At 38.9% G+C, this 12476-nt stretch overlaps 1 protein-coding gene across 1 annotated transcript; it reads right to left on the reverse strand.

Moving 5' to 3' along the window:
• Positions 1-677: 677 nt before the first annotated feature.
• On the reverse strand, positions 678-12469 carry LOC135465804 (deubiquitinase OTUD6B-like). Its single transcript, XM_064743153.1, has 10 exons — positions 12377-12469; positions 8797-8951; positions 7075-7197; positions 6082-6219; positions 5882-5901; positions 5396-5441; positions 5149-5257; positions 2655-2716; positions 2177-2283; positions 678-1424 (listed from the first exon to the last, which is right to left on the reverse strand). The coding sequence occupies exons 1-10, from the start codon at positions 12465-12467 to the stop codon at positions 1337-1339; spliced, it is 939 nt and encodes a 312-aa protein (XP_064599223.1). The 5' UTR covers positions 12468-12469; the 3' UTR covers positions 678-1336.
• Between the last annotated feature and the right edge of the window lie 7 nt (positions 12470-12476).

A 12476-nucleotide genomic window follows, 5' to 3' on the forward strand; every position in this document is an offset into this window, starting at 1 on the left:
ATCCCACTTGTACAGAAATTAAGATTTGTAATTAAAAAATGACTGCGTAAGCTCTTTGTTCAACATGCCATGTCACAAAAAACCACTTTAACTTTCAACTGAACATTAACTGTATTCATGAAGCAAATCTTACATAGCTTTATGTTGATGCATGGATAGGTAGTGGAAATTAAGGTTTTGATTTTGTGTATATTCATTATAATGAATTATGCTTGGGTGATCTGGTGAAACTTTAAACCTACAACCCTTACGACCCCTTATAAGACTAAAGCCGGCACTATTGTGGGAGGAAACTGAGCAGAGCACTGGGATAACCCACGACCATCTGCAGGTTGCTGACAGACCTTTTCACGTACCACCTAAGAGGGTCCACATGAGTTGAACTCACAGTGAATGCATTGATGAGAGGCTCATGGTCATTGCACTGTGCTGACACACTAATTACCTCAGCCACGGATGCCCCATGGTTTGTCTTTTACCATGGTATAAAGTAAACACAGACATACATATATTATATGAACAATGCAACAATAACACAATAGCTGTGCTGACACACTAATCACCTCAGCCACTGATGCCCCACGGGTTGTCTTTTATCATGGTATAAAGTAACCACATAGACAGACATATATGTACAATACAACAATAACATGGTTTTCAAGAGTGATATACTTTTTATTGGCCTGCCACCAATGATTATCAGCCGGCTAAAGCCATCTGTGCCCCAAGGGTAGGTCCTGCACACACACACTGGTTAAGGTCATCGTCATCTGATACCACGGCACAATCCTAAGATAGACACCTGCAATATATTCCACCTGTTCCATGACAAGCACGACCCAGAGTCACAAATGTCTTGTGTCTCTCCAAACTGAAATGTCACCAAGCTACCCTGCGACTGACAATGTTTTCCTTCAATTTATTACACAGATATAGGATACATAAGATACATGTACATGAGCATACATCTATCTCATCTTCTTCATCAGATAAACTCATCTTCTTCAGCAACAGACTTTTAATTTCATTCATCAGCTTTCAGGCCTCGTCATTGCAGCCGACAATGCCCTGTGCTTCACCTGCCCTCATCTTGTATTTCAGCAGACCTCAACCTGTTTGTCAGCTGAGATTCTGTTTTTCACCTAAATCTGTTTCTGTTTTTCAGTTGATATTCTCCTGTTTTCAGCTGACCTCGCCCTGTTTTATCAGCTGACCTCATCCTATTTTTCAGCTGACCTCATCCTGTTTTTCAGTTGATCTCATTCTCTTTTTTAGCAGATCACATTCTGTTTTCAGCTGGCCTCATCCTGTATTTCAGCTGATCTCTTTCTATTTTTCAGCTGACCTCCTCTTCTTCGTCTTCAGGTTGTCTTGGGCGAACTGAGTTGTAATGCTCACCCAAACCAAATGCATGACGATAATATCTGAGGATGAAACAAAAGAAGAGGTGTCCTCATCAGCCGGGGTTCTGCTCGATGTTACAAATGCAGTCTGAAGAAAGGGCAAGACTATTTGAGCAAGAAGATTCAGTACATAACATGCTCAAATAGAGCTTTAAAGGAAACAAAACATAAAAATGATACAAATATCAAATGAAAAAGTGTGAGAAGTTATTTGTAAATGTGGTTTTTAAAATATTTTTGTATGGTGGGTATTTGGGATCACCTCTTGATATTTATCATCTTTGCAACATAATGTTCTAAGAAAGGATGTGATGTATGTCTAATAAATTCATTTAAATGTAAATTTGTTGTTTATATCTAAACACTTGCATTTGATCGAAACTATGATAATATTTTTCAACATATTAGAAAACAAAATTCTAGCACAAATATATTTATTAAACATGCTTTACATCTTACTTTAGAACATTATTATACCAAGAAATGATCCCAAATACCCACCATACAAAAAATATTTTCATATGGCTTTCTCTCATCAACAGAAAATTCGAAAAAAAAACATAGGAAACAATACTGACAACCAATTATTCGCACTCTTTCATCTGAACTTTATGTATTTTTTCATATTTTCTCCACTTTCAAGACAGAGGTACAAGAATTTTTTTTGTTCACAGAATGAGATGACACAGCCGTCGTTGCCTATCACTTGAAAGGAAATCTCAATATGACAGATAAGACAGTCTCAAGGAAGACATCCAAGGGAAGTAACTCACAGTAAAACAAGTGGTTCTGTTTTGTGCTGCTCGCCTAGTATCAGGTCTGGACCCGTCGCCTGCAGGACCTTTATTGGTACCCTCAGGACATCCGACAACGCCCGCAACTACAACAACAACGAAATGGCATCATGTTATGTTAATCATTGTATGTGACCGAACAAGTAAAAAATCAGTCTGTCAAGGATTAGATCCCTATTCTCAAAGCATTTATTAAAAAATGTAAGGTTATTAGTTGACCTTTAATTACATTTAAGCCTGATAAAATTTATCACGGTCAAAACAATACAACATCTGGTGGGATGGAAAAATAGGTTCTTGATGGTTTTTTTTGGCAAAACTGCATAGTTATGCTCGGAGAACTCCGGTTTCTTCCACCCATAAACCTGACTGCCATCATATAAGTGAAAATGATACCATGTAGTTCTGACTACACTGTTCACAACATGCCAAGTAATAGTAACTTTGATCCACTGACCTCCAGTTGACCTCCCCATGCTGATGTGGTTGCAACATTTTTACAATATTCATCAAATTCATCTGAAAATAAAAAAATTAAAACTCATAAATATTGTTCTTTTGTTATGGCATGGCTTTATGTAGTTGTTAATAATTTGGTATCTAATTTAAAATAAAAGACAACAAAAAATATAATCTTTGTTACTTCGGAAGCGGGGTGGGGACAGACCAAAACGGCCATTTTGATACAATGTGCTTGGTAACTCTATAAATCAACTTTTAATCTGGAATTCTTGCCATATGATCTCACATGACTCTTATCTCATACTCACATGGCAAAACGGCAAAACATTGTCCATGTGACGTCAGTAAAAACGTGCAATCTCAGGTTACTGAAATAACACGCACCTGTAAGGCTACAAGTTATAAGATGTCGGTGCTTCCATTTACTTACTTTCATAATTGCGATATCTTGGTTATACTTGGTTATCAAAAAAAAAAAAAAAGAAGGTATTCTTTTTAAACTTAATGTAGGATCCTTGATGCGTATATACATTTGGTCTGGGTTTATCTTTTCTTGTAAGTAATCATTAGAATGGGTCTTCCTGAACTCAGTAACTTACCTGTTGTAAAAATATCCCCTGTATCCTCATTAAACAGGAAAAGGAAGTAATCATCAGGGTGGGTCTTCATGAACTCAGTAACTTACCTGTTGTAAACATGTCCCCTGTATCCTCATTAAACATGAAAAGGAAGTAATCATCAGACTGGGTCTTCCTGAACTCAGTAACTTACCTGTTGTAAAAAATATCCCCTGTGTTCTCATTGGACACGAAAGGTATGTAATCATCAGGCTAGGTTTCACAAACTCAGTAACTTACCTGTTGTAAACATGTTCCCTGTATTCTCATTAGACAGGAAAGGTTAGTAATCATCAGACTGGGTCTTCATGAACTCAGTAACTTACCTGTTGTAAGCATATCCCCTGTGTTCTCATTAGACAGGAAAGGTTAGTAATCATCAGGGTGGGTCTTCATGAACTCAGTAACTTACCTGTTGTCAAAAATATCCCCTGTGTTCTCATTGGACAGGAAAGGTATGTAATCATCAGGCTGGGTTTCACGAACTCAGTAACTTACCTGTTGTAAACATGTTCCCTGTGTTCTCATTAGACAGGAAAGGTTAGTAATCATCAGACTGGGTCTTCATGAACTCAGTAACTTACCTGTTGTAAAAAATATCCCCTGTGTTCTCATTGGACAGAAAAGGCATGTAATCATCAGACTGGGTCTTCATGAACTCAGTAACTTACCTGTTGTAAACATATCCGCTGTGTTCTCATTAGACAGAAAAGGTTAGTAATCATCAAGGTGGGTCTTCATGAACTTAGTAACTTACCTGTTGTAAACATATCCCCTGTGTTCTCATTAGACAGGAAAGGTTAGTAATCATCACAGTGGGTCTTCATGAACTCAGTAACTTTCCTGCTGTAAACATATCCGCTGTGTTCTCATTAGACAGAAAAGGTTAGTAATCATCAGGATGGGTCTTCATGAACTCAGTAACTTACCTGTTGTAAAAATATCCGCTGTGTTCTCATTAGACAGGAAATTTTAGTAATCACCAAGGTGAGTCTTCATGAACTCAGTAACTTACCTGTTATAAACATATCCCCTGTGTTCTCATTAGACAGAAAAGGTTAGTAATCATCAGGGTGCGTCTGCATGAACTCAGTAACTTACCTGTTATAAACATATCCCCTGTGTTCTCATTAGACAGAGTTTAGTAATCGTCTGACTGGGTCTTCATGAACTCAGTAACTTACCTGTTGTAAACATGTCCGCTGTGTTTTCATTAGACAGGAAAGGTTAGTAATCATCAGGGTGGGTCTTCATGAACTCAGTAACTTACCTGTTATAAACATATCCGCTGTGTTCTCATTAGACAGAAAAGGTTAGTAATCATCAGGGTGGGTCTTCACGAACTCAGTAACTTACCTGTTATAAACATATCCGCTGTGTTCTCATTAGACAGAAAAGGTTAGTAATCATCAGGGTGGGTCTTCATGAACTCAGTAACTTACCTGTTATAAACATATCCGCTGTGTTCTCATTAGACAGAAAAGGTTAGTAATCATCAGGGTGGGTCTTCACGAACTCAGTAACTTACCTGTTATAAACATATCCGCTGTGTTCTCATTAGACAGGAAAGGTTAGTAATCATCAGACTGGGTCTTCATGAACTCAGTAACTTACCTGTTGTAAACATGTCCCCTGTGTTCTCATTAGACAGGAAAGGTTAGTAATCATTAGGGTGGGTCTTCCTGAACTCAGTAACTTACCTGTTGTAAACATGTCCCCTGTGTTCTCATTAGACAGAAAAGGTTAGTAATCATCAGGGTGGGTCTTCATGAACTCAGTAACTTACGTGTTGTAAATATATCCGCTGTGTTCTCATTGGACAGAAAAGGTTAGTAATCATCAGACTGGGTCTTCATGAACTCAGTAACTTACCTGATGTAAACATGTCCCCTGTGTTCTCATTAGACAGGAAAGGTAAGTAATCATCAGGGTGAGTCTTCATGTATTCAGCAGTTTTCTGTCTCAAACTTGCATTATCCTCCTGAAACAAATTCACAGGTTCTATCACAAAGCTGATGTTACATCTAAACTTTAATAGTTTTCAGCAAAATCTCTGATCATAATTTAGCAAATTTAGTCAGATTTGTACAGTAGTTTTGATAAAACATGAAGATCATACCTGAATTCCTCTTAACTCCAATTGATGACCCAAGGCATTGTATAAACTGAAAGCAAAGAAAATCATGCACATCCCTGAGTTTATTATTTACTTATTTGATTGGTGTTTTACCCTGTACTCAAGAATATTTCACTTATAGGATGGTGGCCAGCATTATGGTGGAATGAAACCGGGGGGAAACCCACATCCATCCGCAGATTGCTGGCGGACCTTTCAACTTACCATCCCTGAGTTGCTATACACACAAAATATGTTTTCAATTTAAGGATAGCATCTACTTTCCCATACTTCATGCTGTTAGGGAAGATTTCACGAAAAGTAGCATAGGCTTCTTAAAAACAATCGAAAGACTTTGTGTCCAAAGTTATCCATGCTCAGCGTTAATTTAGAGAAGTGCTGTAGTTGCAGTATTAAAGACTAAGGCTCTTCAAGAATGTGGCTAATTATTATGATGTTAGGTTGGTATAAAGAGAAAAGATGACTAACCAGTTTCCATCTGAGTGAATCTGAAAGAAAGAAAATAAAACAGAATACAGTTTAATAATCACTGACAATATGAATTAAATTAGACAAATCTTACCTACTGAGGATGACTCATCTTCCTCAAGCACACAATACAAGATAGTCACCTAAAATACCATGCTCTCTATGACAGTAGGGTCAATTAGTACCATAGGATGGTTTACCTGATGTGCAGCTAATCCAAGGGCAGATAACTTCTGTTTGAGAGCCTGTGCCTCAAGATGTCTGTCTCCCTGTAGATTTATCACTTCCTGTTCACGGATTCTCTCTTCTCTGTTCCTGTCCTTCTCAGCCCTCTTTTCCTAAAGAAGAAATATCATCCAGACATGCTGTCAGCAATAAAAACAGTTATAAGAAAAAGTACATTCGATTTTTTTGACATATGTGACATTACACTTCAAGATGATTTATTCATTTATTTGATTATTGTTTAAAGCCGTACTCAAGAACTTTTCACTCAATATACAATAGTGGTCAGTTGACCCGGTTTTTAGAATTCTAGTTGACTGGGGTAAACCGTCAACCTTTGGCAAGTTACTAGCAAGTTACATACATTCTGATGTACATGTCATATTGGTAGAAGACAAGAGGTCTTCAATAAGCAGTTAGCCTGCTGAGTGAGCAGGCATTAGGCTTAATGTGGTTCTGTCCACAGATGGACAATATTTTAGAGCTGTTTTAGACTCACACTTTACTTATTATTCATTTGTCTAGCTGGTGTTTACTCATAGCTACATTTCAATGATATCTGTAGCCGCTAAGTATACAGATCTATGGATTCGTTGTTCTCTTAGCCAGTTACCTGACTATGCATACTAAAGTTTATTAGTCAAGGGAACGAGAGATCAAGCCATAAATCAGGTGCCTGATATGATTGAAAATGCCCTTTTGGAGAAAGCGGTAAGACCCACACTGTCAATGTTATATAATATGAGACCATTTAAAACCTTCTCATCTCATTTAATGTAACCTTAGCCCAATATCTTTTTTTTTTTTCTTCATATTTGTATATTTACATAACAATGATGAAATGCATCACATTCTCCACAGGTGTGTTTTCAATAATGTCAGGTACCTGCTTTCTGGCTTGGGATATGTAAGTTCCTGTGATCAGTAAAACATGGTGGACACAGGAAGATGATGACAAACAGACTTACTCTTCTCTTCTTAGCCTTGCTGGTTTTTTTAGGAATAGGTTCTGCAGGATTTTCTTCACCTGTGACATCTTCAGTCCCTGTCTGTAGAGATTGTAGCTGGTCTGCTACCCCTGAGACGCCATCCTGCAAGCAAATTTTACCTTAACTCAAAACACATAATCTGCAACAACATGCATGTGTTAATCTGATATACCAATACTGTAAGCCTTGTAAACAGTGTTACAACGCTCAGAAGCAACCAGCAGGGCATGTTGTAGCTACATTTTTGTTTATTGAACGTTATCTTGCTTATCGTTTCTCTGATTTGTAATTTTCAGGCACGACTCAAGAAGCACATGTAACGTTACTCATCTTCAATGCTAAACTATTCAGTGGGATGCACAGTTCTTGTGAAGATTATATAATAAACAATGATCGCTGGAATTTCTTGGATATTCATCAAAGTCATGAGCATTACTTAGCACTGTGAAAGCAGAAAACAGATCCTTCTTCATAACTTTTGAAATTTTCCTTCATGGTTACTAATTCTAGCCCAGTTTAATTGTGATCATAACAATTAAATACATTAGTTAATGCATTGCTTAGGATACTACCCCATACTATCTGATAACAATAATCTGTACCTTTACAATAATCTGTACCTTTACAATAATCTGTACCTTTACATCCTTTAATCTGTACCTTTAATGATAGCAGTTATTTCCATTTTAACCAATTAATGACAACATTTAAATGCCATTTCATGATATTCCTAACTTTGTTCTTTAATGTCCATAGCTGATAGAGAGAGTGAGTGAGTGCTTGGGGTTTAACGTCGTTCTTAACAATTTTTCAGTCATATGACGACGAAGGAATCCATAGAGTGCATGTCAGGCTCCTTGTTGCAGGACAGGATTCCACCGCTCTTTCACCTAGTGCTGCTTCACTGAGACACCTTACCAAAGGGAAGTAAGCTACCCCGCCCGAGCCGAAGGTAAGTAAGCTGCCCCGCCCGAGCCATTATATGGATACAAGTCAACCTTGTTGACTTTGGTGTAACTGGACCCAGGATTGACCCTGGATCTACCGCTCCCAAAGCGGATGCTCTACTAACTGTGCTATCAGTTCCAGCACACAGCTGATGGAAGTTAGTCATGTGTTATTCCATGCTTCATCAGAGTACATTTATTCAATTGCAGTTTTACACCGTGCCCAAAAATATTTCATTTATACGATGGCGGCCAGCATTATGGTGGAAGGAAACCAGACAGAGCTTCAGGGTAACTCAAAACCATCCGCAGGTTGCTGACAGACCTTTCCACATACACCTGGAGGGGAAGAAAACATGAGTAGGAACTGACCTCATAATGATCACAATGGTGAGAAGCTCCTGGGTTGTTGTGCTGTTCCAGCATGCTAACCACTAGGCCACGAAGGCCCCATGTCAGAATACAATTTATTTGATTGGTCTTTTATGCCGTACTCAAGAATATTTCACTTATTTGACGGCGATCAGCATTATGGTGGGAGGAAACTGGGAAGAGCCCGGGGGAAACCCACAACCATCTGCAAGTTGCTGGCAGACCTTCCCATGTACAGCCGGAGAGGTCAGAATACAAGAACACATATTACGGTGGTCAATGACAACAGAAGCAGGGGAGGACAAATTTATAAATACAATGCACAGAACCAAGAGTGCCATGAAAACATTGGTTGCTACAAATTAAGTATGTACATGCATACCTCTTCCTTGCATTCTGACGAGACCTTGAACTCTGTCACTTCCTGCTTTTGTTTCTGATCCAGTTCAATCTCTAATTTAGCTATCTGCTCCGTCACCTCTTTTTTCTTCTTCTTATCACCTTTGGACACCCCATGTTTTAACTTCTGTATCTGGGCTAAAGGCAGAAACGATGTACATTCTTAATAATGTATAAACGCAAGACAAGCCTTAAAAACATGTCACTGTGAGGTGGGGTGGGGCGGAAAATGACGACAATAACTTTGTGGAAAGCAACATTTAAGCACGAACCTGGTCTTTACAAATGCCCAGGTTGCTAAATGATCTCCCTCATTCAACATCTGTCTGACGTTTACTGACTGATGAATGCAAGGCATATAAAGTTAGGAGGTAGACTTCAACTTGTTGAATTGACATAAGGCCTGGCTGCCTTACAAACCAAACAAAAGGATTAATGGCCCCTTTTACAATTTTTTACAGTCTTTGATAACATCTGTTGCAGTAAATCTTATAAAATTCAGGCAAAATACCACACATGATAAATATAATAAAGCTGCATAAAGCCAGCCGACAGACATTACACAGAGAAACAGTCAGCTTTCCTGATAAAAAATCTAAACTACTACTCTTGACCATTGACATGTAGCATTTACTTCTTTTTCAGGTCTGTTTGTTGGACCAGAATACATGTAACAGCAAGTGATTGCTTTGGGACACTCCTTTGGATACATGACACCAAAATGTCTCAAGCTGTCTTTCATTCTGAGTACATGAAGTTTGAAATGTGCTTTATCGGAACAAGCTTCACCCTCATTGTGTGTATCTAGTAGTTTTTACCATATAGTCACTTAAATGTATTGTCTCAACCAGCTTAAATTTCATCAGTTTATAATTACCTGTCCATTGTTTTGGTGCCCAGGCCTTATATTAATTCAACAAGTTGAGGTCTACCTCCTAATTTGATATTCTTGCATTCATTGGTCAGTAAATGTCAGACAGATTATTTAGCAACCAGAGGATTTGTAAAGACCAGGTTCGTGATTACATGTTGAGTTCCACGTAGGAATTGTCGTCATTTCCCCCCCTCCCCACGGTAACATGCTTTTACTAATCGTATACTGGATAACTTAAAAAATGAACAGGGAGATGCTTGATTTATAATAAAAAAACAAGGTAAATACAGTGTTTTTCACACTATTCTCTGTCATGTGGTACTGTCATCCATGAGTGTTCAGCTATCACCTGGTTGCAGTACATATAACCTTTTTGTTTACTGTGAAAAACTCTGAATTCGAACGTCCATCAGACGATGTGTTGGGTCCGAAGTCCAACGCTTAGACCACTAGACTATTTGAATTATTGTGATGGAATGTGTTGTTTTTTAGACATATTTAAGACTGATGAACATGGCAAGGCTTGAATGTGCATTAGAATTTTAACCAGGTAGGCTAACAACCAAACAATACGTGGGATTACTAAGAAAACATGTAGGAGCATAGAGAGCTTTAAGTTTGACCCACCCAATCTTGCCTTTCACCAGGTCAAAGCAAAGCATTACGATAGGGCCATACTGTTATACAGCTAGCCCTAGAATTGTGCTAAAAGTGCATGTGTAACATGCTTTTGTCAAATGCCCACATTCAGGGAAGCTCTGACGCAGGAGTAAAGTAGAAAGTTACACAAACACAAACCTTGTCTTTACCACAACTGCAAGCTGCATTATTCTGCCCTTTTTCAGTCTTTTATTTATTTATCTGATTGGTGTTCAATGCCATACTCAAGAATATGTTTTTTGAATGTTCTCTTGCTCTGCTCCACGATGAAGCAGGACATGCACATAGCTGATCAAGATGGAGACAGTGACCAAGGAGTGTGTTAAAGCCTTCATGGCTACAATAAATCTATTTTAAAGTGAGTAGGGACATATGATGGTTGTGCGGTGGGTGCGGAAAACAGGTCTTTAGGTTGGTGTCTATTATTTGCATGAGATTTGTTCGATAACAAAGACAATCGGCCTACAGCCTCATTGAGTTCGACTTTCACACTGTTAGCATTGACAAGCAAAAGACACTAGACCAGTTCTAGCCAAATCGCTTTATCCAGTATCTACAAAGTATCACGTTCACTATGTTCTTCAAAATTAACAGAGATATTCACCAAGGGGTTCCCACTTGTTGGGTTACCTGAATATGAGCTACCGTACAATGTAAACCACCTACTTATTTATAGCCCAACAGCTCATGGCGTATCTCAAGGGAATCTCCAAGTCATGTGACCACGAGAACAGGCTACTTAATCCCATTTGATTTCTGCCAGATTTTAGTGTGGCTTTGTTCTGCTTGGTATGTTAGACTACATCTTCAGATGAGCTGAGCCACACACGTGAGGCTAGGGGCCAGGTAGTGTTTACCCCAGGTGGCTACTTCAGATCCTCTCTTTATACTGGTCTGGCGGAGTATTGTAGCCACAGGGGCAACCAATGGTAAACCATGATTCACGCCATGTCCATTATGTCCTTTGTAAACAATGGCTGCAGTCCGAAGAGGTGTCAACTTTGGCTCTTACCTCTTAACTCGCCCGCACACACAACATCTCGCGTATATATTCCACTTCTTACATCCGAAAAGACCAGCCTAATGGTCGCCTTGTTTAGAAATGGTTTGCCTTGTCGTGAATACGGGGCTGGTGTGCCATTACCGAATGGAATATACCTGGGATGTTTGGGGGCAGGCGAGCTGAGAGGTTAGAGCCAAACTTGACATCAGCATTGCGCCACAGCCATTAGCCTATTTAGAAAGGCCTTAACGGACATGGCGTGGGAGTTGTACAGACTAGGGTAATATTTACGTATTGATTTCCACATACATTCTGACATACATTTTTTCCCCCTGTCACAAGCTTTAACTTACTTTTCAGTGGTTAAAATTAAATGAGGAGATGTTTAATTTGCATACAAAGAAAAACACTGTCAATAAGCTGTTTATCATTCTAGATTCTGTCACGTGACACAGTTACATATGAGATTTCTGTGTTTCTTTTACATTTTTTCTTTTGTACATTTTTTAAAGGATTTCTGTAGTTGTGAAACATTCTGGATTTGAACTTCCATCAGGCAACCTGTTGGGTTCACCGGTTGCTCATACCACTTCACTCATACCACTCGAGTTGTTGCACTGAAATGCCCTTAATGCATCTTTAAGACAGAGGAAGATGGTAAAGGTTGAATACATATGTGTGAGTCACATGTTTTTGTCATGTGGACTACATCAGAAAAAGTTCGCCTCCATGCTTGGCCAGCCAAATTCAGGAAAACATTAATGAACTGACGCAATCAGTAACGTAGAAAGTTACACGTAAATATCCCCCTAGCCTTTACAATTTCCCATGGCGTGAATCGGTGTATGGTTTGCCACTGAATACTCCGCCAGTCCAGTGTAAACAGAGGAGTTGAAGCATCCGCCTGGGGCTAGATAGTATTATGTTGTTGTTGTTAGATGTGCAATTCTGTGCTGTTAACTGGTGTCACAAAGTACATCTCTCGCTAACCACCTCTTCAGTCGCACCTGAATTGGAAAAAATTACCCTGTAAGGCCTTTTTCTCTTTCTTGTGCCTTTGTAGCAGGTCATCCAGGCATTCGATCACTCCACTATCGGCGTCAACGTGCTCCGCCATAATACAGTC

This window comes from Liolophura sinensis, chromosome 5 (assembly GCF_032854445.1).
Source record: "Liolophura sinensis isolate JHLJ2023 chromosome 5, CUHK_Ljap_v2, whole genome shotgun sequence".
In the NCBI taxonomy this organism is placed as follows: Eukaryota; Metazoa; Mollusca; class Polyplacophora; order Chitonida; family Chitonidae; genus Liolophura; species Liolophura sinensis.